Source organism: Halichondria panicea, chromosome 4, assembly GCF_963675165.1.
Source record: "Halichondria panicea chromosome 4, odHalPani1.1, whole genome shotgun sequence".
Taxonomy (NCBI): Eukaryota; Metazoa; Porifera; class Demospongiae; order Suberitida; family Halichondriidae; genus Halichondria; species Halichondria panicea.
This window is the reverse complement of record NC_087380.1, coordinates 1,116,140-1,144,090: the sequence shown is the minus strand read 5'-3', so window position 1 is coordinate 1,144,090 and position 27,951 is coordinate 1,116,140. Positions and strand designations below refer to the sequence as shown.

At 45.4% G+C, this 27,951-nt stretch overlaps 9 protein-coding genes across 11 annotated transcripts; all 9 read left to right on the top strand.

Moving 5' to 3' along the window:
- The first annotated feature begins 94 nt into the window (after nt 1–94).
- LOC135334938 (sushi, von Willebrand factor type A, EGF and pentraxin domain-containing protein 1-like) lies at nt 95–19,483 on the top strand. 2 transcript variants are annotated; one of them, XM_064530304.1, is made up of 12 exons: nt 95–415; nt 531–896; nt 1,038–1,244; nt 1,303–1,494; nt 1,550–1,735; nt 2,061–2,273; nt 2,398–2,604; nt 2,659–2,847; nt 18,374–18,730; nt 18,781–18,816; nt 18,898–19,048; nt 19,196–19,483. In XM_064530304.1, the coding sequence occupies exons 1-12, from the start codon at nt 352–354 to the stop codon at nt 19,389–19,391; spliced, it is 2,364 nt and encodes a 787-aa protein (XP_064386374.1). In that variant the 5' UTR covers nt 95–351; the 3' UTR covers nt 19,392–19,483. The 2 variants fall into 2 exon arrangements, with proteins under 2 accessions (XP_064386374.1, XP_064386375.1); XM_064530305.1 differs by lacking the exons at nt 18,374–18,730; nt 18,781–18,816; nt 18,898–19,048; nt 19,196–19,483 and adding exons at nt 2,899–3,264; nt 3,434–3,584; nt 3,741–4,107 and having other exon boundaries at nt 105–415.
- On the top strand, nt 4,182–8,317 carry LOC135334939 (CUB and sushi domain-containing protein 2-like). 2 transcript variants are annotated; one of them, XM_064530306.1, is made up of 11 exons: nt 4,183–4,339; nt 4,437–4,805; nt 5,185–5,388; nt 5,514–5,717; nt 5,774–5,974; nt 6,487–6,705; nt 6,762–6,953; nt 7,016–7,186; nt 7,234–7,545; nt 7,593–7,746; nt 7,892–8,317. In XM_064530306.1, the coding sequence occupies exons 1-11, from the start codon at nt 4,267–4,269 to the stop codon at nt 8,112–8,114; spliced, it is 2,322 nt and encodes a 773-aa protein (XP_064386376.1). In that variant the 5' UTR covers nt 4,183–4,266; the 3' UTR covers nt 8,115–8,317. The 2 variants fall into 2 exon arrangements, with proteins under 2 accessions (XP_064386377.1, XP_064386376.1); XM_064530307.1 differs by lacking the exon at nt 6,762–6,953 and having other exon boundaries at nt 4,182–4,339.
- On the top strand, nt 8,511–12,506 carry LOC135334937 (sushi, von Willebrand factor type A, EGF and pentraxin domain-containing protein 1-like). The gene is made up of 12 exons (XM_064530303.1): nt 8,511–8,597; nt 8,700–9,065; nt 9,537–9,734; nt 9,783–9,974; nt 10,023–10,205; nt 10,286–10,486; nt 10,544–10,726; nt 10,778–10,969; nt 11,334–11,504; nt 11,547–11,858; nt 11,906–12,056; nt 12,193–12,506. Exons 1-12 carry the CDS (start codon nt 8,534–8,536, stop codon nt 12,386–12,388), a joined length of 2,409 nt encoding a protein of 802 aa, XP_064386373.1. The 5' UTR covers nt 8,511–8,533; the 3' UTR covers nt 12,389–12,506.
- On the top strand, nt 13,129–14,421 carry LOC135334948 (CUB and sushi domain-containing protein 3-like). The gene is made up of 4 exons (XM_064530323.1): nt 13,129–13,477; nt 13,607–13,816; nt 13,875–14,075; nt 14,135–14,421. Exons 1-4 carry the CDS (start codon nt 13,456–13,458, stop codon nt 14,377–14,379), a joined length of 678 nt encoding a protein of 225 aa, XP_064386393.1. The 5' UTR covers nt 13,129–13,455; the 3' UTR covers nt 14,380–14,421.
- On the top strand, nt 14,961–16,630 carry LOC135334700 (CUB and sushi domain-containing protein 2-like). Its single transcript, XM_064529976.1, has 7 exons — nt 14,961–14,997; nt 15,043–15,255; nt 15,310–15,501; nt 15,553–15,723; nt 15,778–16,089; nt 16,141–16,291; nt 16,436–16,630. Exons 1-7 carry the CDS (start codon nt 14,961–14,963, stop codon nt 16,623–16,625), a joined length of 1,266 nt encoding a protein of 421 aa, XP_064386046.1. The 3' UTR covers nt 16,626–16,630.
- Nucleotides 18,034–23,146, top strand: LOC135334950 (P-selectin-like). The gene is made up of 6 exons (XM_064530326.1): nt 18,034–18,086; nt 21,672–21,857; nt 21,914–22,102; nt 22,155–22,368; nt 22,511–22,655; nt 22,792–23,146. Exons 2-4 carry the CDS (start codon nt 21,707–21,709, stop codon nt 22,331–22,333), a joined length of 519 nt encoding a protein of 172 aa, XP_064386396.1. The 5' UTR covers nt 18,034–18,086; nt 21,672–21,706; the 3' UTR covers nt 22,334–22,368; nt 22,511–22,655; nt 22,792–23,146.
- Nucleotides 19,685–21,537, top strand: LOC135334945 (sushi, von Willebrand factor type A, EGF and pentraxin domain-containing protein 1-like). Its single transcript, XM_064530320.1, has 7 exons — nt 19,685–19,781; nt 19,904–20,269; nt 20,411–20,617; nt 20,676–20,870; nt 20,927–21,115; nt 21,169–21,352; nt 21,400–21,537. The coding sequence occupies exons 1-6, from the start codon at nt 19,715–19,717 to the stop codon at nt 21,267–21,269; spliced, it is 1,125 nt and encodes a 374-aa protein (XP_064386390.1). The 5' UTR covers nt 19,685–19,714; the 3' UTR covers nt 21,270–21,352; nt 21,400–21,537.
- Nucleotides 23,147–23,615: 469 nt separating the features above from the next.
- Nucleotides 23,616–25,376, top strand: LOC135334949 (uncharacterized). The gene is made up of 4 exons (XM_064530324.1): nt 23,616–23,707; nt 23,816–24,181; nt 24,441–25,132; nt 25,189–25,376. Exons 1-3 carry the CDS (start codon nt 23,644–23,646, stop codon nt 24,593–24,595), a joined length of 585 nt encoding a protein of 194 aa, XP_064386394.1. The 5' UTR covers nt 23,616–23,643; the 3' UTR covers nt 24,596–25,132; nt 25,189–25,376.
- A 137-nt stretch (nt 25,377–25,513) lies between these two features.
- On the top strand, nt 25,514–27,493 carry LOC135334944 (sushi, von Willebrand factor type A, EGF and pentraxin domain-containing protein 1-like). The gene is made up of 7 exons (XM_064530319.1): nt 25,514–25,732; nt 25,789–25,975; nt 26,024–26,206; nt 26,258–26,623; nt 26,682–26,720; nt 26,816–26,966; nt 27,127–27,493. Exons 1-7 carry the CDS (start codon nt 25,709–25,711, stop codon nt 27,314–27,316), a joined length of 1,140 nt encoding a protein of 379 aa, XP_064386389.1. The 5' UTR covers nt 25,514–25,708; the 3' UTR covers nt 27,317–27,493.
- Nucleotides 27,494–27,951: the final 458 nt, after the last annotated feature.

The window sequence follows — 27,951 nt, the reverse complement described above, 5'->3', positions numbered from 1 at the left end:
TTCCAAACAGATATTAACCAAACACAGAGACTAGGAAGGTTGTAGACTCGCAAGCCGTCACTGTTGCAGGCAAACAGTAGACTGGTCAAACTCCGTGTAGAGACTTGTGTTGCACAGTCAGCATATCAGATAAGATTCTAAGTGGCTGCGGTTTTCGTGACGTCACTATACTGCTGTGCTACGTAGGGTTTTCTAGTGATACGTCACTATCAACGATCTTGTGGTAACCGCATGCGGTTAGTTGCCACAAATATCGTGGCAAACCTTACACGAGTCTCTACACGGAGTTTGACCAGTCTACTGTTTGCCTGCAACAGTGACGGCTTGCGAGTCTAGGAAGGTTGTGCTGCAATGGAGACTCAAAGTGTTCAGCTTCTGTTGCTGTTGTGTGCTGTGTCCACCTGCTGGGGACAAGGTAATCTAGTTGTGATAAGTGTGATATCTCAACTGGATTAGTTTAGAATCTACTGCTATTGGTGATACCTATGAACTCTGTATAATTCCTTAATCTATGGTCTAACCATTCATAGTCTACCTGACTCTGGGATCTGGTCCTAGGATCACTACTGACAATACTGAGATCCTTATCACTGACATTGGAGAGGATGGTGGTCTCCCTTCTCTCACCTGTCACACTGACCTCACTACCTGCTGTAGAAGTAAAGCTGACAACAATGGTATGGGAACACTGGGACAATGGACGTATCCTGATGGGAGTGTGGTACTGCAAGAAGGTGGCTCAGCGACTGCTGGACAACAGTTCTACATTCTAAGGGGGGCACCTCAGGTCATCAGACTGGCTCGTAGAGAGGCTACCAACCCCGTCCCTCCAACCGGGTCCTACTGTTGTACTGTACCAACTACTGGAGGAGATATGACCCTCTGTGCTAACCTGGGTGAGTGAGTATCATTGCCTTACTTCTGTGTTTTATATCAGCCAGCATGTGTGTACATGTTCATCTTCATAAGTTCTTGAAACCATCACAACTCTCCTAGTTCCATTGTATCCTCATCTTTCACCCCCCCCCCTCTTGCAGTTGCACCTAATTCAGTCACATGTTCTGATAATCTCCCAACCATCTCTAATGGAGCCATAACCTATACTGGTGGGTCCACTAACAACAGACCAGTGGGTGCTACAGCCAGTTACACCTGCTTCCTTCCCTACACTCTGGTTGGAGTGTCAGTGAGGACTTGTGGGAGTGATGGAGAGTGGAGCTCAACACCAGCTCCAGTGTGTCAGAGTAAGGAATGACTGAATGTGTAATAATGTGTACGTTGAGTGTGTACCTGTTCCCATATTGATAACCTGCTTTGACCTACCCTCACTGACAAATGGGATCATCAACTATGGTGGTGCTGGATCCCCTGGCAGCAGACCAGTGGACACTGTGGCCACCTACACCTGTAACCCTGGCTACACTCTCAATGGAGACACCACCAGGACTTGTGGGAGTGATGGACTGTGGAGTGGGTCAGCTCCAGTTTGTCAGCGTAAGTGGAATGGACTTTGTACTGTTGTTTGTTGAGTGTATTGTCTCCCATACAGCTGACTGCCCTGACTTACTCTCACTGGCCAATGGGATGATTATGTACAGTGCTGGATCCCCTGGCAACATACCTTTCTCCTCTAGTGCTGTGCACTCCTGTAACACTGGCTACACTCTCACTGGAGGTACCACCAGGATCTGTGTGAGTGGAGGGAGCTGGAGTGGGTCACCTCCAACTTGTCAAGGTGAGTTCTGTAACTCTTGTACAGTTTGCATAATTTTCATGAGGTAAAATATTCGTTATTTTCATGGGCAATCTGACCTCAACAAAAATTTTCTCCACTAAAACGTAGGCGTGGCTTACCGAAACGCAATCAATGCAGTGCACGCCATGAAGTCATTTGTTACACATAAAAATCACCGTTTTCGAGTTAAAAGAATTTTTTTACCCCACAAAAATTACCTGCTATACGGTACACACGTAAACCCAATTAAGGAAGATTATGCGAATCATTCCTGCATGGTTGTGAAGTAAACGTAGTTATGTTGAGGATCTCACACACTACACAGTGAACACAGGACCCACTGAACCACCCACCACCTGCTCTGACCTCACTGTACCAGCCAATGGAATGATCAGCTACAATATGGGGACTGCTAGTCTGAGACCAGTGAACACTGTGGCCACCTACACCTGTAACCCTGGCTTCACTCTCAATGGAGGCAGCACCAGGACTTGTGGGAGTGGAGGGAGCTGGAGTGGGTCAGCTCCAAATTGTGTAGGTGAGTTTTGTGGTTGTACAGTTAATGTTTCAACTTTAGTATGTATACGCGTAAACCATTGAAAATTGTGTAGATTAAATTTCTGGTAGCATAGTTATGCTGATGATCTCACACCCTAAAACAGTGGACATAGGACCCACTGATCCTCCACCCACTACATGCCCTGTACTGATTGCTCCGTCCAATGGAATGATTCGCTACAATATGGGGACAAGACCAGTGGACACTGTGGCCACCTACACCTGTGTCACTGGCTACACTCTCAATGGAGGCACCACCAGGACTTGTGGAAGTGATGGAATGTGGAGTGGCTTACCTCCAGTGTGTCAATGTAAAGAGAACAAGCTAGTGTGTTGATGGTTGATAGATTGTGCTGTCTCTACAGCCACCTGTCCTGACCTCACTCTACCAACCAATGGAGTGATCATCTACAGCTCTAGTACCTCACCACACCCTAAGGGAACAGTGGCTACACAGATCTGCTTGAATGGATACGTACCCTCCGCTACCAGCACTGCTACCAGAGTGTGTGGAGCTGACAGATTGTGGAGTGGATCAGCTCTCACTTGTCAATGTAAGCTAGTACAATGAACTCTAACAGAGTTACAATCCCCCACCCCCACAGTACCGCCTGTCTACGTCTCCATAGGAACCACCAACTATGCTGTTATGAACTCACAGGTTGCCATAGACACCATCGGAGATACCACTGAGACAGCATTGACTTGCAGAACTGACTCAACTATTTGCTGTACAGGACGAGATAATCCCAATAGTGCCAATGGATTAGGATATTGGCTGTTTCCGAATGGAACAGTTGTCACAAGGAGTCTGGACATTACTGATTCAGACACTGATCTACTGTACAGTGTCGGAGATACAGGTGCACTCAGACTCCATCGTCGAGGGTCTGTGTCAGGCCCCACTGGCTCCTACTGCTGTGTGATTCCTGATAATACTGTGATCATCCAAGCCTTCTGTGTGCAGTTAGGTACGTAAGTGAGTCACATTAATTATTGATGATCATGCCTGCCTGAAGTCATCACTACCTCTCCTCCCAATATATATAAGTGGCACTATCATTGAAATGAGGACAGCATGATGTATTGTGTTAGCTTGATACTAAAAGCTTGTGGGTTGTCTCATACATTCCATTACAGCCTCTACTGATGAGAGCTCTGTGGGTGCTCAGAGTGACAACACTGGTGCTGTGGTGGGAGGAGTGGTGGCCCTGGTAGCAATGGTGGTGATTGCAGTGACTGTAGTGATGGTGACGTACCTAGTGCTCCGGTACAAGAGAGGAGGGAAAATGTGAGTTGGTTTAAAGTGGTTTGTGTGGTTTGTGTCATTAGTTTAAGTAGCACTTTGTTTAAACAGTGTAAACAAGCTTCATATGGACTAAACAAACTGAAAGCTTTTATTGTCATAATACTACTAAGTAATATCATCTGTTCTCTCCACACACAGAACTGCTCCTCGAGATATTTCACTTACTGACCAGGGTCAAAGTGCAGCCGCTACCTACGAGACAGTCCCTGCCACTTATGAGGAGATCCCAGGCTCCAGAGAGGTCAAAGGTGACTACAGCTACACACAGAACAATGCCTACTCGACTGTGAGTGGGCGTGAGGCTCCTGCTGCTGGAGGAATATACGATAACTGAACTATCACATGACTCAAGTAGAAAATGATTATTTAATTTTTAGCTTGTGCAGAGCATGCAGATAGATCTATACGTACTTTATCAACCCCTTTTCTTCTCACAATGTGTTTCGCCTCAAAAATTGAGTACAACCAGGAGTTCTTAAGATTAATGAACTTCTGGTACAACAGAGACATTAATTTTGTATGCAGTATATAACAATACAAAAAAATTTCTCCGTATATCAGAGAAAAATCAGCCTATGTGAGTGGGTAAAGATCGTTAATGAAACAAAGAACTGTGTCTGATGTCTGTTAATTAAGGAGGCTAACTAAAGAGGTTGTGCAGGCAATGGAGACTCAAGGTGTTCAGCTTCTGTTTCTGTTACTGTTGTGTGCTGTATCCACCTGCTGGGGACAGCAAGGTAATCTAGTGATAAGCTAGGTAACCTGAGTGTGATATCTCAACTAGCTTAGTTTACTGCTATTGGTGTGCTTAATCTATGATCTAACCATTCATAGATCTAGTCTACCTGACTCTGGGATCTGGCCCTGTCATCACTACTAATAATGTGGAGATCCAGATCACTACCATTGGAGAGGATGGTGGTCTCCCTTCTCTCACCTGTCACACTGACCTCACTACCTGCTGTAGAAGTGCTGACAACAATGGTAATGGAGCACTAGGACAGTGGACGTATCCTAATGGGAGTATGGTACTGCAATATGGTGGCTCATTGAATGCTGGACAGCAGTTCTACATTCTAAGGGGTGGACCTCAGCTCATCAGACTGGCTCGTAGAGAGGCTACCAACTCCCTCACTCCAACCGGGTCCTACTGTTGTACTGTACCAACTACTGGAGGAGATATTACCCTCTGTGCTAACCTGGGTGAGTGCAGGGGAGTAGGAAGCACTCCCTTATCTCAAGCTACCTTACCTAGTCGCTCCTAGCTTGGTATCACGGCTAGTTACAGGGCTATATAGCTAGCTAGCTAGCTTAGTATACCAGCACAGTACATAGGTCAAGACTAAAAGGTCAGAGGTAATGAAGCACATGCGGAGCATCTTTAAATACTCTTTCAAAATTGACAAATGTTTGTGACCCAAATACTAAGGCATACATACAAAAATATCTTTCTACACCTCTGAAATAAATCAATATTATCACTGCATTACTAATACAGCTAGTATGTTTACCCCTTTCACGAGTTCATGAAACCATGATCTCTCCTAGTTCCATTGTATCATGTTCATAACATTATCTGCAGTTGCACCTACTTCAGTCACATGTTCTGATAATCTCCTGGCCCCCACTAATGGAGGCATAACCTATGCTGGTGGGTCCACTGACAACAGACCAGTGGGTGCTACAGCCACTTACAGCTGCATCACTGGCTACACTCTCAATGGAGGCACCACCAGGACTTGTGGGAGTGATGGAGAGTGGAGTGGGTCAACTCCAACTTGTCAAGGTGAGTTGTAACAGTTTGTTTTTGTGAGCATACACGCGTAAACCCAACTAAGAAAATTTGGTGTGAATCACTTCTGGTGAAGTAAACGTAGTTGTGTTGTCTCACACCCTACACTGTGAACACAGGACCCACTGAACCACCCACCATCTGTCCTGACCTCACTGTACCAGCCAATGGAATGATCGGCTACAATATGGGGACTGGTAGTCCGAGACCAGTCGACACTGTGGCCACCTACACCTGTAACCCTGGCTACACTCTCAGTGGAGACAGCACCAGGACTTGTGGGAGTGGTGGAGTGTGGAGTGGGTTTGCTCCAACTTGTCAGCGTAAGTGGAATAGACTTTGTACTGTTTGTTTGTTGAATGTATCGTCTCCCATACAGCTAATTGCCCTGACTTACCCTCACTGACCAATGGGATGATTATGTACAGTGCTGGATCCACTGACAACAGACCTTTCCTCTCTAGTGCTGTGCACTCCTGCAACACTGGCTACACTATCACTGGAGGTACTCTCAATGGAGGTACCACCAGGGTCTGTGTGACTGGAGGGAACTGGGATGGATCACCTCCAACTTGTCAAGGTGAGCTAAACTCTTGTACAATTCGTGTCTGTGAGTACAGTAGACTTTTGCTATTCCGGCTCTCTGAAGCACGGCTTCGATATATATACCAGGTATTTGGTTTGGTAGCTAGATGTTTACTGCACAAAAATTACCCTGAAATGTGGCCACTCACTATTCCATATTATACTGACCAGCTGGCTGCCCTAAACTAGTATAAATTTACTACGGCCGTATATGACGTTTGGGATGTGGTTTGGCAGATAAAGTTGAGAGCATAACAATTCATTATCCTCGAGACAGAACCGCATTTAGATTCAAAGTAGGGTCGTTTTTTAGCCACGGCTATTTGATGAAATGCGACCACCTCGCTATTTCGGCCAAGCTGCACTGTCCCAAGGGTGACCATAGTAACGAGAGTCTATACCATATTGGGTATGTGCGTATAAACCCAATGATGATTGTTGGAATCAAATTTATGGTTATAGATAGTACAATAATTACGTTATGCATCTCACACTCTATAATTTCAGTGAACACAGGACCCACTGATCCTCCACCCACCACATGCTCTGACCTGATTGCTCCGACCAATGGAATGATTGGCTACAATAATATGGGGACTGCCAGTCAGAGACCAGTGAATACTATGGCCACCTACACCTGTAACCCTGGCTACACTCTCAATGGAGGCAGCACCAGGACTTGTGGGAGTGATGGATTGTGGAGTGGGTCAGCTCCAACTTGTCAACGTAAGAAAATATACTTGTGCTGTATTTGCTGAGTATATATATTCCTATGCATACAGAGAAACTAATCTGTTCTGACTTACCCTCTCTGCCTAATGGAGCCATTTCTTATAATGGTGGATCCACTGACATCAGACCTCTCAACACCATAGCAACACACAGGTGCAACACTGGCTATACTCTCAATGGAGACAGTGTCAGAGTTTGTCAGAATGACAGAACATGGAATGGCTCACCTCCAACTTGTCAAGGTGAGGACAAATAGCACATAATTATACAGCAAATAGTAATCACTAAATAACCCTGTTTACAGTTTCCTGTGGCCCTCCTCCCTCTATTACCAACGGATCTCCCGGACAACCAACCAGCACAATGATCGGAGGAGAAGTGACCTACACCTGTGACACTGGATTCATTCTGATTGGCTCTGAAACCATCATATGTTTGAATACTGGTAACTGGAGCAGCTCACCATCCTGTCAGAGTAAGCAGTTATTTTTGCATATACAATTATTATCACGACCCCCATAGTCCCTCCCCCTGTGTACTTGTCCCTCTCCTCCACCAACTACTTGTCTGGGCTCTCTGAGATCCCCCTTTCCTCCGTGGGAGAGGGGAGTGACCTCGTCTGTCATACTGACCTTGTTGGCTGCTGTGAGGGGAACACTGGAGATTGGTACTATCCTAATGGCTCTGTTGTTATGGAGGATGGAGTGTTGTATGTTAGCAGAGGTCAGATGAGTATCAGTCTGATGATGAGTGGAACTGCTGCTGCTCTCGGTGGCCTCTACTGCTGTATGGTGCCTACCAGTGGAGGGACGAGCACAGCGTGCATTGTGTTAGGTTAGTGACTTGTGGGTTGTCATTTCAGTTCATACATTCCATTACAGCCTCTACTGATGAGAGCTCTCCCTGTCCCCAGAGTGACAACACTGGTGCTGTGGTGGGAGGAGTGGTGGCCCTGGTAGCAGTGGTAGTGGTGATTGCAGTGACAGTAGTGATGGTGACCTACCTAGTGCTCTGGTACAAGAGAGGAGGAAAAATGTGAGTTGGTTTAAAGTGGTTTGTGTGGTTTGTGTAGAGTGTCATTATTTACTTTGTTCAGTGTAAACAAGCTTCAATGAACTAAATAAACAAACTGATCGAAAGTTTATTTTCGTAATCACTACTAAGTATGCTCTACACACAGGACTGTTCCTCGAGATATCCCCCTTACTGACCAGGGTCAGAGTGCAGCCGCTACCTACGAGACCGTCCCTGCCACTTATGAGGAAATCCCAGCCTCCAGAGAGGTCAAAGGTGACTACAGCTACACACAGAACAATGCCTACTCGACTGTGAGTGGGCGTGAGGCTCCTGCTGGAGGAATATACAATAAAACTGAACTATCACATGACTCAAGTAGAAAGTAATTACGCCATTGAATTTTATTTGTTAGTTTGTACAGAGCACACAGTTATACATACTTCATCAGCTCCTCTCCTTCTCTTTTCATCTCAAAAATTTGATGGTTTTCCATAATGTGGTACAAAACACCATGTGTGTAGTTTAATGTTCATGAAAATGCTCTTCACTGTATCAGCCGATTTACGTGTGATGCTTTAATTGTCACAAACGGTGCCCTGCACTGCGGCCATCATAACATAAAGGTCATAGAAAGTTTACTAGTAAAGCATGAGCCCGGGTTTTTGACACAAACAGCACCTACATACATGTACATTAACAAATAAAATGCCGTTTGTTCCTTGGTCTTTTTTATTCTATGTGGGTAAAGATCCTTAATGAAACAATTTCCAAACAGATATTAACCAAACAGAGAGTTGTGCATGCAATGGAGACTCAAAGTGTTCAGCTTCTGTTGCTGTTGTGTGCTGTGTCCACCTGCTGGGGACAAGGTAATCTAGTTGATAAGCTAGATATCCTGAGTGTGATATCTCAACTGATACCTATATATGAGCTTTGTATAATTCCTTAATCTATAGTCTAACCATTCATAGTCTACCTGACTCTGGGATCTGGTCCTAGGATCACTACTAACAATACTGAGATCCTCATCACTGACATTGGAGAGGATGGTGGTCTCCCTTCTCTCACCTGTCACACTGACCTCACTACCTGCTGTAGAAGTAATGCTGAGAACAATGGTAATGGACCACTAGGACAGTGGATGTATTCTGATGGGAGTGTGATACTGGGAAATGGTGCCTCAGTGAATGCTGGACAGCAGTTCTACATTAACAGGAATGGTCCCCAGGTCATTGGACTAAACCGTAGAGAGGCTAACAATCCCGTCACTCCAACCGGGTCCTACTGCTGTACTGTACCAACTACTGGAGGAGATATGACCCTCTGTGCTAACCTAGGTGAGTGCAGGGGAGTAGGAAGCACAGGTGCTGGAGCACCCCCTCATCTCAAGCTACCTTACCTATTCGCTCCTTGAACAGCTATCTTGGTGCCACGGCTAGTTACAGGGATATAGCTACAGTAGTTTAGTTCAGCATAGGTAAAGACTCAAAGGTTAGAGGTCATGAAGCACATGCAACGCATCATCTTTAATTACTCGCGTAGAATCTATTGTTTGATACTACACCAAATTTGCGCAGAATTGATCTCAGGGAATATAGAATGCCACATTTTTGTGACTTTTGTATTTGTCAGTATTCAGTCACCACCTCCCTCAGCACCCACCTAGTATTTGTCAGTATTCAGTCACCACCTCCCTCAGCACCCACCTAGTATTTGTATGTGTTCATCCCTTTCATGAGTTCATGAAACCAACACAACTCTTCTATGCAGTTCCATTGTATCATGCGTTTTCCATATCCCTCTTGCAGTTCCTCCAATCACATGTTCTGATAATCTCCTGGCCCCCACTAATGGAGGCATACTCTATGCTGGTGGATCCACTAACAGCAGATCTGTGGGTGCTACAGCCAGTTACAGCTGCTTTGGTGACTACACTCTGGTTGGAGTGTCAGTGAGGACTTGTGGGAGTGATGGAGAGTGGAGTGGGTCAGCTCCAGTGTGTGAGGGTAAGGAATGACTGAATGTGTACGTTGAGTGTGTGCCTGTTTCCATAGTGATCTGCTCTGACCTACCCCCACTGACAAATGGGGACATTGACTATGGTGCTGGATCCCCTGACAGCAGACTTGAAGGCACTGTGGCCACCTACACCTGTGGCACTGGCTACACTCTCAGTGGAGTCAGCAGTACCAACAGGACTTGTGAGAGTGATGGAGTGTGGAGTGGGTTTGCTCCAACTTGTCAGCGTAAGTGGAATGAACTTTGTACTGTTAAGTGTATCATCTCCCATACAGTTAACTGCCCTGACTTGCCACTGACCAATGGGGTGATTATGTACAGTGCTGGATCACCTGGCAACAGACCTTTCCTCTCTAGCGCCTTACACTCCTGTAACCCTGGCTACACTCTCATTGGAGGTACCACCAGGTTCTGTGTGAGTGGAGGGAGCTGGACTGGATCACCTCCAACTTGTCAAGGTGAGTTATGTAGCTCTTGTACAGTTTGTGTTTGTGAGTATATAATTGTATGTTAAGGATATCACACCCTATATACACAGTGAGCACAGGACCCACCACCTGCTCTGACCTGACTGCTCTGACCAGTGGAATGATCCGCTACAATGCTGGATCCCCTGGCAACAGACCTATCTTTTCTGGAGCTACCTACTCCTGTAACCCTGGCTACACTCTCACTGGAGGTGCCACCAGGACCTGTGGGAATGGAGGGAGGTGGACTGGGTTACCTTCAACTTGTCAAGGTGAGTAAATATATGACTTGTACTGTTTGTTTGTTGAGTGTATCGACTCCTGTGCAGAGATACCCTGTTTTGACTTACTCTTTCTGGTCAACGGGATGATCACCTACAGTAATGGATCCACCAACAACAGACCCGTGGGCAGTACAGCTACTCACTCTTGTGACAATAGCTACCGTCTTGTTGGAGAGGCAGTGAGGATTTGTAGGGGAGTGTGGAGTGGGTCAGTTCCAGTGTGTCAGAGTAAGTAATGAACTTGTACTGTATTTTTGTTGAGCCTATCCATGCACACAGATATACTAATCTGCTCTGACTTACCCTCTCTGCATAATGGAGCCATTTCCTATAATGGTGGATCCACTGACATCAGACCTATCAACACTATAGCAACACAAAGCTGCAACACTGGCTACATTCTCAATGGAGACATGGTCAGACTTTGTCAGAATGACAGAACATGGAGTGAGCCAACTCCAACTTGTCAAGGTGAGAACAAATAGCACATAATTATACAGCAAATAGTAAACCTTGTTAAAATGTTTTACATGACATGATAGACTTTCCCAACCCACCGGTTGAAAGAAGAGAGATTGTTTACAATAGCCGTTCAGTTAATGGTCTCTCCCTGGTATCAATTAGATTTCGAACATCAATGTACCAATACTCATTCTTCCCACACGCTATAACTTTATGGAACAAACTTGTTATATAGTACACACAATATAGAAGATATTGATACTGTCAGTGTGTTTAAATATTTCTGTACATTCTTTATATAGATGCACTTTACATCTAGCTACTCTGTATGTCCTATAGATGCTATAATTATGCTGAATTGTTATAAAAACAGTTTCCTGTGGCCCTCCTCCCTCTATTACCAACGGATCTCCCGGACAACCAACCAGCACAATGATCGGAGGAGAGGCGACCTACACCTGTGACACTGGATTCATTCTGATTGGCTCTGAAACCATCACATGTTTGAGTGCTGGTAACTGGAGCAGCTCACCATCCTGTCAGAGTAAGCGGTTGTTTTTGTAATTATTGTCACGACTCCCCATAGCCCCTCCCCCTGTGTACTTGTCCCTCTCCTCCACCAACTACTTATCTGGGCTTTCTGAGATCCCCCTGTCCTCCGTGGGAGAGGGGAGTGGCCTCGTCTGTCATACTGACCTTGCTGGCTGCTGTGAGGGGAACACTGGAGATTGGTACTATCCTAATGGCTCTGTTGTTATAGAGGATGGAGCGTTGTATGTTAGCAGAGGTCAGATGAGTGTCAGTCTGATGATGAGTGGAACAGCTACTGCTCCTGGTGGCCTCTACTGCTGTGTGGTGCCTACCAGTGGAGGGAGGGACACAGCGTGCATTGTGTTAGGTTAGTGACTTGTTGGTTGTCATTGCAGTTCATACATTCCATTACAGCCTCTACTGATGATAGCTCTGTGGGTGCTCAGAGTGACAACACTGGTGCTGTGGTGGGAGGAGTGGTGGCCCTGGTAGCAATGGTGGTGATTGCAGTCACTGTAGTGATGGTGACCTACCTAGTGCTCCGGTACAAGAGAGGAGGGAAAATGTGAGTTGGTTTGTGTGGTTTGTGTACATTAGTTAAGTAGACACACTTTGTCAGTGTAAACAAGCTTCAATGGAACTGAAAGGTTTTATTGTCATAATTACTACAAAGTAATATCATCTGTTCTCTCCACACACAGGACTGTTCCTCAAGATATACCCCTTACTGACCAGGGTCAAAGTGCAGCCGCTACCTACGAGACTGTCCCTGCCACTTATGAGGAGATCCCAGCCTCCAGAGAGGTCAAAGGTGACTACAGCTACACACAGAACAATGCCTACTCGACTGTGAGTGGGCGTGAGGCTCCTGCTGCTGGAGGAATATACAATAACTGAACTATCAAAAGTAGAAAATCATTATGTCTCGTGACTTTGTACAGAGCACACAGTTATACATACTTCATCAGCCCCTCCCCTTCTCACAATGTGTTTCACCTCAAAAATATGATGGCTTTCCATGTAATAATAATATGCAGTTTAATGTCATGAAAATGCTCTTCACTGTACGTATCGGGTGATAAACTATCCTCCTAATTCACTATATCGTTGTCCAGATTAATATCCCCGCACTAGCTGTGTTACTGCAACCTTAACCCTTCACCTTCTGTTGATGCTTTAATTGTCACAACTAGTGTCCAGCACTGCACGGCCATCATAATATTAAATGTCATAGAGAGCGCATGAGTTTACACTGATTTCGTCAAGCATTACAATAATTATAGAGAATTAATACAGTGAAACAGGCATTTTTTTAAAAAAGTCATTGTTCTGGGCCTTTTTTATTCTATTTTAACGTCTGTCTTATGCACTCCATGTGGGTGGGTAAAGATCCTTAATGGAACAACTACCAAATAGCAGTTCCAAACAGAGATAAGGCATGCAATGGAGACTCAAGGTGTTCTGCTGCTACTACTGTTGTGTGCTGTGTCCACCTGCTGGGGACAAGGTAATCTAGTTGATTAGCTAGGTATCCTGAGTGTGATACACTCAGGATACCATACCTAGCTTGGTGATACCTATGAGCTCTGTCTATAAATGATCTAACCATTCCGCCGATAGTCTACCTGACTGTGGGATCTGGTCCTAGTATCACCACTGACAATACTGAGATCCTCATCACTACTATTGGAGAGGATGGTGGTCTCCCTTCTCTCACCTGTCACACTGATCTCATTGCCTGCTGTAGAAGTGTTGCTGACAACAATGGTATGGGAGGACTGGGACAGTGGACGTATCCTGATGGGAGTGAAGTACTGAGCAATGGTGGCTCAGCGCAGGCTGGACAGCAGTTCTACATTAACAGGAATGCACCTCAGGTCATCAGACTAAACCGTAGAGAGGCTAACAACCCACTCACTTGAACCGGGTCCTACTGTTGTACTGTACCAACTACTGGAGGAAATATGGCCCTCTGTGCTAACCTGGGTGAGTCAATAATTGCTGTGTTTTATGTGTGTGTGTTCACCCTTCATGAGTTCATGAAACCATCACACCTCTCCTAGTTTCATTGTATCATGCTCATAACCTTTGCCTCCCCCCCCCCACCTCTTGCAGTTGCACCTACTTCAGTCACATGTTCTGATAATCTCCCGACCATCTCTAATGGAGCTATAACCTATGCTAGTGGATCTCCTAACAACAGACCAGTGGGTGCTACAGCCACTTACAGCTGCTTTGGTGACTACCGTCTGGTTGGAGTGTCAGTGAGGACTAGTACTTGTGGGAGTGATGGAGAGTGGAGTGGGTCAGCTCCAGTGTGTCAGCGTAAGGAATGACTGAATGTGTAATAATGTGTACGTTGAGTGTGTACCTGTTCCCATAGTAACCTGCTCTGACCTACCCTCACTGACAAATGGGGACATTGACTATGGTGGTGCTGGATCTACTAACAGCAGACAAGTGGACACTATGGCCACCTACACCTGTGACACTGGCTACACTCTCAATGGAGTCACCACCAGGACTTGTGGGAGTGATGGAGTGTGGAGTGGCAGTGGGAATGGGCTACCTCCTAATTGCCAGCGTACGTATAATTATGGACTCTGTACTGTTTGTTTGTTGACTGTATCATCTCCCATACAGCTAACTGCCCTGACCTACCCTCACTAGCCAATGGGATGATTATGTACAGTGCTGGATCCACTAACAACAGACCTGTCGGCTCTAGTGCTACCTACAGCTGTAACCATGGCTACACTCTCACTGTTAGTACCACCAGGGTCTGTGTGACTGAAAGGATCTGGAGTGGGTCACCTCCAACTTGTCAAGGTGAGCTCTGTAACTCCTACACAAAGTCAATTTGTAGTTTCTCAGGGTATCATTCCTAAAATAGCAACCGGATTATGATAATGATATTCATATAATTTTAATTGAAAACACCCCTAACCTCCTCAATAAGTGGAAGTGCATAATTTAATTTTAGTCATAATTATATTCATGACCAAAAACCCATACAAATTTATCCTTTTTCTTTTAGTGCCTCTAATTTGAGGTCACATAATATTTAACTTTAACTTCGAGGGCCTGAGAAACTACAAACTAACTTGCATGGCCTAACGGCATTTGGTTTGGCACAGATAGCTAGCTAGATGTTTACTGCACAAAAATTACCACTCGCTATTCTGTATTATACTGACCAGCTGGCTGCCCCAAACTAGGTTTTAATGTATCATGACATTTATTACGGCCGGATATGACGTTTGTGCTGTGGTTTGGCAGATAAAGTTGAGAGCATAACAATTCATTATCCTTGAGACAGAACCGCATTTAGATTTGAGGTAGGGTCATTTTTTAGTCGTGATTATTTCCTGAAATATAGCCACCTCGCTATTTCGGCCAAGCTGCACTGTCCCAAGGGTGACCATATTAACGAGAGTCTATACCGTATGGACTTATACGCATAAACCCAATGGAATCAAATTTATGGTTAGAAATAATTACGTCAAGTTAACGTATAGTTAAGTTATGCATCTCACACTCGATAATTGCAGTGAACACAGGACCCACTGAACCACCCACCACCTGCTCTGATCTCACTGCTCCGTCCAATGGAATGATCAGCTACAATACGGGGACTACTAGTCCGAGACCAGTGGGCACTGTGGCCACCTACACCTGTGTCCCTGGCTGCACTCTCAATGGAGGCACCACCAGGACTTGTGGGAGTGATGGAGTGTGGAGTGGGTCAGCTCCAACTTGTCAACGTAAGTAAATACTTGTGCTGTATTTGCTGAGTATATATATTCCTATGCATACAGAGATACTAATCTGTTCTGACTTACCCTCTCTGCCTAATGGAGCCATTTCTTATAATGGTGGATCCACTGACATCAGACCTATCAACACCATAGCTACACACAGCTGCAACACTGGCTACACTCTCAATGGAGACAGTGTCAGAGTTTGTCAGAATGACAGAACATGGAATGGGTCACCTCCAACTTGTCGAGGTGAGGACAAAATTAATAGTTATAGCAAATACTAAATATCCTTGTTGACAGTTTCCTGTGGCCCCCCTCCCTCTATTGACAACGGATCTCCCGGACAACCAACCAGCACAATAATCGGAGGAGAGGCGACCTTCACCTGTGACACTGGATACCTTCTGATTGGCTCTGAAACCATCACATGTTTGAGTACTGGTAACTGGAGCACCTCACCATCTTGCCAGAGTAAGCGGTCATTTTTGCAATGTGGCTATATATATTATCACGACCCCCCCATAGTCCCTCCCCCTGTGTACTTGTCCCTCTCCTCCACCAACTACTTGTCTGGGCTCTCTGAGATCCCTCTGTCCACCGTGGGAGATGGGAGTGGCCTCGTCTGTCATACTGACCTTGCTGGCTGCTGTGAGGGGAACACTGGAGATTGGTACTATCCTAATGGCTCTGTTATTATGGAGGATGGAGCGTTGTATGTTAGCAGAGATCAGATGAGTGTCAGTCTGATGATGAGTGGAACAGCTGCTGCTCCTGGTGGTCTCTACTGCTGTGTGGTGCCTACCAGTGGAGGGATGGATACTGCATGTATTGTGTTAGGTTGGTGACATAATTATTGTGGGTTGTCAGTTCATATACATTCCATTACAGCCTCTACTGATGAGAGCTCTGTCGGTGCTCAGTGTGACAACACTGGTGCTGTGGTGGGAGGAGTGGTGGCCCTGGTAGCAATGGTGGCTATAGTAACTGGTGTAGTGATGGTGACCTACCTAGTGCTCCGGTACAAGAGAGGAGGGAAAATGTGAGTTGGTTTAAAGTGGTTTGTGTGGTTTGTGTACATTAGTTTAAGTAGCACTTTGTTTGAACAGTGTAAACAAGCTTTATATGGACTAAACAAGCTGTTATGACAAATTACTACAAAGTTTATTTGTCTCTCCACACACAGGACTGTTCCTCCAGATATCTCCCTTACTGACCAGGGTCAGAGTGCAGCTGCTACCTATGAGACCGTCCCTGCCACTTATGAGGAGATCCCAGCCTCCAAAGAGGTCAAAGGTGACTACAGCTACACACAGAACAATGCCTACTTGACTGTGAGTGGGCGTGAGGCTCCTGCTGCTGGAGGAATACAATAACTGATTTATCATAATTATGACTCAATAAGTATAAAGTATTTATTTTTGTATAGTTTGTATTTTTAGTTTTTACACAGCGTGCAGATATTTACGCATCAGCCCCTCTCCTTCTCACAATAATTATGTTTCAACTCAAAAAATAAAATAAAAATGTCAATGGCTTTTAGACAACAATCGTGTGTAAGGAAGTTGTTCGATTAACGATCTTTACCATCTGAGATGGACATAAGAGAGGTTGCAAATTGTGCATGCAATCATATGCAATGGAGACTCAAAATGTTCAGCTTCTGCTGCTGTTGCTGTTGTGTGCTGTGTCCACCTGCTGGGGACAAGGTAATCTAGTTGATAAGCTAGGTATCCTGAGTGTGATATCTCAACTAGGTTAGCTATATCTTGGTGATACCTGTGAGCTCTGTCTATAAATCATTCATAGTCTACTTGACTCTGGGATCCAGTTCTAGTATCACCACTACTAACAATACTGAGATCCTCATCACTGACATTGGAGAGGATGCTGATGTTGGTCTCCCTTCTCTCACCTGTCACACTGACCTCACTGCCTGCTGTAGAAGTGGTGACAACAATGGTAGTGGAGCACTAGGACAGTGGACGTATCCTGATGGAAGTGTGATACTGAGGAATGGTGCCTCAAATAATGCTGGACAGCAATTCTACATTAATAAGAATACTCGTAAGGTCATCAGATTAAACCGTAGAGAAACTACCAACCCCCTCACTCCAACCGGGTCCTACTGCTGTACTGTACCAACTACTGGAGGAGATATGACCCTCTGTGCTAACCTAGGTAAGTACAAGGGAGTAGGAAGCATGGGTGCTGGAGCACTCTCTTATCTCAAGCTACCATACCTAGTCGCTCCTCTCTTGGTACCAGGGCTATAGCTAGCTAGCTTGGTAGCAGCACAGTACATAGGTCAAGACTAAAAGGTCAGAGGTTATGAAGCACATGCATCATATATTTAAATACTCGCTTAGAATTTGAATTTTGATACTGATATACAAAATTTGAATTGATCTCAGGGAATGTATACAATGCCACATTTTTGTGACCGCCGTATTTGTCAGTATTCAGTATTCAGCCACCTCCCTCAGTACCCACCTAGTATTTGTATGTGTTATCCCTTTCATGAGTTCAAGAAACCATTACAACTTTTCTATGCAGTTCTATTGTATCATGCGCTTTCCATATCTCCTCTTGCAGTTCCTCCAATCCCGTGTTCAGATAATCTCCCGGCCCCCACTAATGGAGGCATAACCTATACTGGTGGATCCACTGACAACAGACCAGTGGGTGCTACAGCTGAGTACAGCTGCTTTGGTCCCTACACTCTGGTTGGAGTGTCAGTGAGGACTTGTGGGAGTGATGGAGAGTGGAGCTCAACACCAGCTCCAGGACTTGTGGGAGTGGTGGAGTGTGGAGTGGGTCAGCTCCAGTGTGTCAGCGTAAGATTTATACAGTTTGAATGTATGTTCACTATTCATTTTCAGGACCTTGTTCTGATTTACCACCACTAATAAATGGGGTCATTACCGTGACCTACACTGGTGGACTTGTTGACAGCAGACCTGTTAATACCATTGCTACCTTCACTTGTGACAATGGCTACACTCTCACTGGAGGGAGTTTCAGAACTTGTCAGAATGATGGGACCTGGAGTGGAATAGCTCTCACTTGTCAATGTAAGCTAGTACAATGAACTCTAACAGAGTTACAATCCCCCACCCCTCAGTACCTCCTGTCTACGTCTCCATGGGAACCACCAACTATGCTGCTAGTAACTCACAGGTTGCCATAGACACCATCGGAGATACCACTGAGACAGCATTGACTTGCAGGACTGACTCAACTATTTGCTGTACAGGACAAGATAATCCCAATAGTGCCAATGATTGGCTGTTTCCGAATGGAACCGCTGTCACTAGGAGTCTCGACATTACTGATTCAAACACGGATATACTGTACAGTGTTGGAGATACAGGTGCACTCAGACTCCATCATCGAGGGTCTGTGTCAGGTCCCACTGGCTCCTACTGCTGTGTGATTCCTGATAATACTGGAGTAGATGTGACATTCTGTGTAGAGTTAGGTGAGTGGGTCTGTGTTCTCATCCTGTTACTGTATTGTGCTGTGTTTCAGTGACTGGAGTCATCACTACCTCTCCTTCCACTACAAGTAAGTGGTACTATTATTGAGATGAGTACAGCATGTATTGTGTTAGGTTAGTACTAACAACTTGTGGGTTGTCCATTACAGCCTCTATTGATGAGAGCTCTCTCTGTCAGTGTGACAACACTGGTGCTGTGGTGGGAGGAGTGGTGGCCCTGGTAGCAGTGGTGGTGGTGATTGCAGTGACTGTAGTGATGGTGACCTACCTAGTGCTCCGGTACAAGAGAGGAGGGAAAATGTGAGTTGGTTTAAAGTGGTTTGTGTCATTAGTTTAAGTAGACACACTTTGTTGTGTAAACAAGCTTTATATGGACTAAACAAACTGAAAGCTTTTATTGTCATAATTACTACTAATAGTAATATCATCTGTTCTCTCCACACACAGGACTGTTCCTCGAGATATCCCCCTTACTGACCAGGGTCAAAGTGCAGCCGCTACCTACGAGACCGTCCCTGCCACTTATGAGGAGATCCCAGCCTCGAGAGAGGTCAAAGGTGACTACAGCTACACACAGAACAATGCCTACTCGACTGTGAGTGGGCGTGAGGCTCCTGCTGCTGGAGGAATATATGATAACTGAACTATCACATGACTCAAGTAGAAAATAACTGATTTAGTAAACCGAATTAGGTAATCGGGAGACTGATACAGTAATGAGTTTTTATACATTAAAAATGCAGTTTTTTACACATTGGTGTTTTGACACAATGGCACTCCATATTTTTCTATAAAGGATATAAAAGGCATGGATAGTGATAAGATAATGGATAAATATTGTTCTGGACCGTTTTTATTCTATTTTAACCTCAGTATGTATCTCCATGTGGGTGGGTAAAGATCCTTAATGAAATAACTTCCAAACAGATAACTGTATCTCTTGTACAAGAAGAGATTGTGCATGCAATGGAGACTCAAGGTGTTCAACTTCTGTTGCTGTTGTGTACTGTATCCACCTGCTGGGGACAGCAAGGTAATCCTGTGATAATATTGTGATACCTCAACTAGCTAACTAGTTTACTGCTATAATTATTGTATTGGTGTGAGCTCTGTGTTGTCTGTCTAATTTTTTAATCTATGGTCTATCATTCATAGTCTACCTGACTCTGGGATCTGGTCCTAGTATCACTACTAACAATACTGAGATCCTCATCACTGACATTGGAGAGGATGCTGGTCTCCCTTCTCTCACCTGTCACACTGACTTCACTACCTGCTGTAGAAGTGTTGCTGACAACAATGGTAATGGAGCACTGGGACAGTGGACGTATCCTGATGGGAGTGTGATACTGGGTAATGGAGCCTCAGCGACTGCTGGACAGCAATTCTACAGTGTAAGGGGGGCACCTCAGGTCATCAGACTGGCTCGTAGAGAGACTACCAACCCCCTCACTCGAACCGGGTCCTACTGTTGTACTGTACCAACTACTGGAGGAGAGATGACCCTCTGTGCTAACCTGGGTGAGTGGATTATCATTGCCTTACTTCTGTATTTTATGTCAGCCAGCATGTGTACATGTTCATTTTCATAAGTTCATGAAACCATCACAACTCTCTTAGTTTCATTGTATCCTCATAACCTTTGCCCCCCCCCTCTTGCAGTTGCACCTACTTCAGTCACATGTTCTGATAATCTCCCGACCATCTCTAATGGAGGCATACTCTATGTTGGTGGATCCCCTAACAACAGACCAGTGGGCGCTACAGCCACTTACAGCTGCTTTGGTGGCTACACTCTGGTTGGAGTGTCAGTGAGGACTTGTGGGAGTGATGGAGAGTGGAGCTCATCACCAGCTCCAGTGTGTCAGAGTAAGGAATGACTGAATGTATAATAATGTGTACGTTGAGTGTGTACCTGTTCCCATAGTGATAACCTGCTCTGCCCTACCCTCACTGGCAAATGGGATCATCGACTATAGTGGTGCTGGATCAACTGACAGCAGACCAGTGGGCACTGTGGCCACTCACACCTGTGACACTGGCTACGCTATCATCGATGGAAGCACCACCAGGACTTGTGGGAGTGATGGAGTGTGGAGTGGGTTAGCTCCAACTTGTCAGCGTAAGTGGAATGGACTTTGTACTGTTTGTTTGTTGAGTGTATCGTCTCCCATACAGCTAACTGCCGTGACTTACCATCACTGGCCAATGGGATGATCATGTACAGTGCTGGATCCCCTAGCAACAGACCTTTCAGCTCTAGTGCTGTGCACTCCTGCAACACTGGCTACACTCTCACTGGAGGTACCACCAGGATCTGTGTGACTGAAGGGAACTGGGATGGGTCACCTCCAACTTGTCAGCTGCGTAAGTGGAATTCAAATTGTACTGTTCACTTGTTGAATGAATGACTATTTCAGGAACTTGTTTTGATTTACCACCACTATTGAATGGAGTCATTACCTACACTGATGGACTTACTGACAGCAGACCTATTAATAGCATTGCTACCTTCACTTGACAATGGCTACACTCTCACTGGAGGGAGTTTCAGAGCTTGTCAGAATGATGGGACCTGGAGTGGGTCAGCTCTAACCTGTCAATGTGAGTTCCACTACATCTTAACAGTTGCTTCACCTTTCTTGATACAGTGAACACAGGACCCACTGAACCACCCACCACCTGTCCTGACCTCACTGTACCAACCAATGGAATGATTAGCTACAATATGGGGACTGCTAGTCTGAGACCAGTGGACACTGTGGCCACCTACACCTGTGACACTGGCTACACTCTCACTGGAGGCATAACCACCAGGACTTGTGAGAGTGATGGAGTGTGGAGTGGGTCAACTCCAACTTGTCAGCGTAAGTGGAATGAACTTTGTACTGTTTGTTTGTTAAGTGTATCGTCTCCCATACAGCTAACTGCCCTGACTTACCCTCACTGATCAATGGGATGATTATGTACAGTGCTGGATCCCCTGGCAACAGACCTTTCAGCTCTAGTGTTACCTACACCTGTAACCCTGGCTACACTCTCAATGGAGGTACCATCAGGGTATGTGTGAGTGATGGAGTGTGGAGTGGGTTAGCTCCAGTGTGCCAGCGTAAGTAGTACTGAGTATTAGCTATTCTTTTGTTGAATGTACCTATTCCCGTACAGAGATAACCTGCCCTGATTTAGTATTACCCACACTGATGGTTTCCTACAATGGTGGATCCCCTGACATCAGACCAGTGGACACTGGAGCTACCTACAGCTGTAGTAATGGCTACACTCTCACTGGAGGGGACATCACCAGGGTCTGTGTGAGTGGAGGGAGCTGGAGTGGGTCACCTCCAACTTGTCAAGGTGAGTTGTGTACACTTTCCACCACTTGAGTTCATTGATTCAACTCATGCAGGACCCACTGAACCTCCACCGACTACCTGTCCTGACCTCACCGTACCAACCAATGGAGTGATAATCTACAGTCCAACAACCACCCCCAGACTAGAGGGAGCCGTGGCCACACAGATCTGCTTGAATGGATACGGATCCTCCACTACCAGCACTGCTACCAGAGTGTGTCTATCTAACTAACGGATCGTGGAGTGGAGCAGATCTCACTTGTCAATGCAAGTACACAATGTACTCTAATAGATTAACAATAATGATCATCAAGCCTTCTGTGTGCAGTTAGGTATGGTACGTAAATAAGCTTTGTGCAATTAGTGGCTGAAGTCCTTTCTTTTCTCATAATGCTACATTCCATTACAGCCTCTACTGGCTGTTCCTGTCCCCAGAGTGACAACACTGGTGCTGTGGTGGGAGGAGTGGTGGCCCTGGTAGCAGTGGTGGCTATAGTAACTGGTGTAGTGATGGTGACCTACCTAGTGCTCCGGTACAAGAGAGGAGGGAAAATGTGAGTTGTGGTTTGTGTCATTAGTTTAAGTAGCACTTTGTTTGAACAGTGTAAACAAAGCTTTATATGGACTAAACAAGCTGTTAAGACAAATTGCTATAATTATGTACAAGTTTATTTGTCTCTCCACACACAGGACTGTTCCTCGAGATGTCTCCCTTACTGACCAGGGTCAAAGTGCAGCCGCTACCTACGAGACCGTCCCTGCCACTTATGAGGAGATCCCAGCCTCCAGAGAGGTCAAAGGTGACTACAGCTACACACAGAACAATGCCTACTCGACTGTGAGTGGGCGTGAGGCTCCTGCTGCTGGAGGAATACAATAACTGAACTATCACATGACTCAAGTAGAAAATATTGATGTTACTTTGTACAGAGCACACAGTTATACATACTTCATCAGCCCCTCCCCTTCTCACAATGTGTTTCACCTCAAAAATGTGATGGTTTTCAATGTAATAATTATAATAATGGAGTACCTTTTTGTGTAAAAACACCATGTGTGCAGTTTAATGAAAATGCTCTTCACTGTATCAGCCAATTTACCGTCTAAATCAAGCTTTACTAAACCAGCCTCCCATTTTACTCTATCGTTGTCCAGATTAATGTCCTCACACTAGCCGTGTTACTGCAACCTTAACCCTTCACCTGCTGTTGATGCTTTAATTGTCACAACTGGTGCCCTGCACTGCGCGGCCATCATAACATAATGTCATAGACAGCGCACAAAGTTTACTAATAAAGGATGACCCCGATTAGGTAATCGGGAGACTGATCAAACAGTAATTCATGTACATTAAACATGCAGTTTTTACATTCAGTTCAGGTACATGTGTATATGATAGAAAATTTACAACAAAATGCCATTGTTCTGGGCCGTTTTATTCTACTTTAACGTCCTAACTCCATGTGGGTGGGTAAAGATCCTTAATGGAACAACTTCCAAACAGATATTATCCAAACAGAGATAAGGAAGGTTGTGCATGCAATGGAGACTCAAGGTGTTCTGCCTCTGCTGCTGTTGTGTGCTATGTCCACCTGCTGGGGACAAGGTAATCTAGTTGATAAGCTAGTATCCTGAGTGTGATATCTCAACTAGCTTAGATTGGTGATACCTATGAACTCTGTATAATTCCTTAATCTATGGTCTAACCTCATAGTCTACCTGACTCTGGGATCTGGTCCTAGTATCACTACTGACAATATTGAGATCCTCATCGCTGACATTGGAGAGGATGGTGGTCTCCCTTCTCTCACCTGTCACACTGACCTCACTACCTGCTGTAGAAGTAAAGCTGACAACAATGGTATGGGAGCACTGGGACAGTGGACGTATCCTGATGGGAGTGTGGTACTGAACAATGGTGGCTCAGTGGCTGCTGGACAGCAGTTCTACATTGTGAGGAATGCACCTCAGCTCGTCAGACTATACCGTAGACAGTCTAACAACCCCCTCACTCCAACCGGGTCCTACTGTTGTACTGTACCAACTACTGGAGGAGATATGACCCTCTGTGCTAACCTGGGTGAGTGCAGGGGAGTAGGAAGCACGAGTATTGGAGCATCCCCTTATCTCAAGCTACCTTACCTAGTCGCGCCTTGAATAACTAGCTTGGTGCCATGGCTAGTTTCAGTATAGCTTGGTACCAGCACAGTAGATCTACATAGGTCAAGACTAAAAGGTCAGAGGTTATGAAGTACATGCGCCGCATCTATTACTCACGTAATTATTTTAATACCGATCAAATTTGCTCAGTTTCATTGCATAACCTTCACCTCCTACAGTTGCACCTACTATCACATGTTCTGATAATCTCCCGGCCCCCACCAATGGAGCCATAACCTATGGCATGCTGGTGGATCCTCTAACAACAGACCAGTGGGTGCTACAGCCAGATACAGCTGCTTTGGTGACTACACTCTGGTTGGAGTGTCAGTGAGGACTTGTGGGAGTGATGGAGAGTGGAGTGGGCCAGCTCCAGTGTGTCAGAGTAAGGAATGTGTAATATTGTGTACGTTGAGTGTGTGCCTGTTCCCATAGTGATAACATGTTCTGACCTACCCTCACTGACAAATGGGAACATTGACTATGGTGGTGCTGGATCCACTGACAGCAGACCAGTGGACACTGTGGCCACCTTCACCTGTAACACTGGCTACACTCTCAATGGAGGCAGTACCAGGACTTGTGGGAGTGATGGAGTGTGGAGTGGGTCAGTTCCAGTGTGTCAGAGTAAGGAATGGCTGAATGTGTACGTTGAGTGTGTACCTGTTCCCATAGTGATAACCTGCTCTGACCTACCCTCACTGACAAATGGAGACATTGACTATATATGGTGGTGCTGGATCCACTAACAGCAGACCAGTGGACACTGTGGCCACCTACACCTGTGACACTGGCTTTACTCTTGATGGAGACACCACCAGGACTTGTAGGAGTGATGGAATGTGGAGTGGGTTAGCTACATTGTGTCTGCGTGAGTGGAATGGACTCTGTACTGTTTGTTTGTTGAGTGTATCGTCTCCCATACAGCTAACTGCCCTGAATTACCCTCACTGACCAATGGGATGATTATGTACAGTGCTGGATCCACTAACAGCAGACCTTTAGGCTCTAGTGCTACACATTCGTGCAACACTGGCTACACTCTCATTGGAGGTACTTTCACTGCAGGTACCACCACCAGGATCTGTGTGAGTGGAGGGAGCTGGAGTGGGTCAACTCCAACTTGTCAAGGTGAACTCTGTAACTCTTGTACAGTTTGTGTTTGTGAGTGTACACACGTAATCAGTGAAGAATAACATTACTGATTTGTGAAGTAAATGTAGTTATGTTAAGGATGATGTCACTCCCTACACAGTGAGCACAGGACCCACTGAACCACCCACCACCTGCCCTGACCTGACTGCTCCGACCAATGGAATGATCAGCTACAATATTGGATCCCCTAACAACAGACCTATCTTTTCTGGAGCTAACTACAGCTGCAACCCTGGCTACACTCTCATTGGAGGGAGCACCACCAGGACCTGTGTGAGTAGAGGGATCTGGGATGGGACACCTCCAACTTGTCAAGGTGAGTATATGACTTGTACTTGTTTGTTTGTTGAGTGCATCGACTCCTATGCAAAGATACCCTGTTCTGACTTACCCTCACTGGCCAATGGGATGATCACCTACAGTGCTGGATCCCGTGACGACAGACTAGTGGGCAGTGCAGCTACTCACTCTTGTAACAATAGCTACCGTCTTGTTGGAGAGGCAGTGAGGACTTGTGTGAGTGGGGGTACCTGGAGTGGGTCAGCTCCAGTGTGTCAGCGTAAGTCGAATTTAATGTTGAAGGTTGAATGTATGTTCACTATTTCAGGACCTTGTTCTGATTTACCACCACTAATGAATGGAGCCATTACCTACACTGATGGACTTGCTGACAGCAGACCTATTAATACCATTGCTACCTTCAGTGACAATGGCTACACTCTCTCTGGAGGGAGTTTCAGACAATGTCAGAATGATGGGACCTGGAGTGGGTCAGCTCCAACCTGTCAATGTAAGCTAGTACAATGAACTCTAACAGACTTACAATTCCCCGCCCCCACAGTACCGCCTGTCTACGTCTCCATGGGAACCACCAACTATGCTGTTATGAACTCACAGGTTGCCATAGACACCATCGGAGATACCACTGAGACAGCATTGACTTGCAGAACTGACTCAACTATTTGCTGTACAGGACAAGATAATCCCAATAGTGCCAATGGATTAGGAGAATGGCTACTACCAAATGGAACAGCTGTCACAAGGAGTCTGGACATTAATGATTCAAACACTGATCTAGTGTACAGTGTTGGAGATACAGGTGCACTCAGACTCCATCGTCGAGGGTCTGTGTCAGGCCTCACTGGCTCCTACTGCTGTGTGATTCCTGATAACACTGGGGTCATCCAAGCCTTCTGTGTGCAGTTAGGTACGTAAGTGGCCATGGGTCTGTGTTCTCATCCTTATCCTGCATTATCCTGTTTCAGTGATTGTTGAAGTCATCACTACCTCTCCTCCCATTACAAGTAAGTGGTACTATTATTGAGATGAGCGCAGCATGTATTGTGTTAGGTACTAACAGCTTGTGGGTTGTCATTGCAGTTCTTACATTCCATCACAGCCTCTACTGATGAGAGCTCTCTCTGTCAGAGTGACAACACTGGTGCTGTGGTGGGAGGAGTGGTGGCCCTGGTAGCAATGGTGGTGGTGATTGCAGTGACTGTAGTGATGGTGACCTACCTAGTGCTCTGGTACAAGAGAGAAGGGAAAATGTGAGTTTGTAAAAGTAGTTTGTGTGGTTTTGTGTAGCGTGTCAGTAGACACATTTTGTTCAGTTAACTGTTAAAAGCTTCATATGGATCTAAATAAACTGAAAGCTTTTATTGTCATAATTACTAACTAAGTAATATCATCTGTTCTCTCCACACACAGGACTGTTCCTCGAGACATTCCCCTTACTGACCAGGGTCAAAGTGCAGCCGCTACCTACGAGACCGTCCCTGCCACATATGAGGAGATCCCAGCCTCCAGAGAGGTCAAAGGTGACTACAGCTACACACAGAACAATGCCTACTCGACTGTGAGTGGGCGTGAGGCTCCTGCTGCTGGAGGAATACAATAACTGAACTATCACATGACTCAAGTAGAAAATAATTATGTCATTGAATTTTATTTGTTAGTTTGTACAGAGCACACAGTTATACGTACTTCATCAGCCCCTCCCCTTCTCACAATGTGTTTCACCTCAAAAATTTGATGGCATTCAATGTAATATAATAATGGGGTACGTTTGTGTCAAAACACCATGTGTGCAGTTTCATTTACATGAAAATGCTCTTCACTGTATCAGCCAATTTACTAAATTGAGCTCAAGCTTTATTAAATCAGCCTCCCACTTGACTATATCATTGTCCAGATTAATATCCTCGCACTAGCTGTGTTACTGCAACCTTAACCCTTCACCTGCTGTTGATGCTTTAATTGTCACAACTGGTGCCCTGCACTGCGGCCATCATAACATAATGTCAAAATTTTACTAAACACAGGCAAACCCACTGTCAATCCTATACTGGTTTTACTAATAAGACAAAGTTTACTAGTAAAGTGTGAGCCCACATTAAACATACGATATTGGTGTTTTGACACAAACAGCACCTATAATTTTCATAGAATAACCATTGTTCTGGGCCGTTTTTATTCTATTTTAACGTCTGTCTGTTGATTGTGGGTTGGTAAAGATCCTTAATGGAACAACTT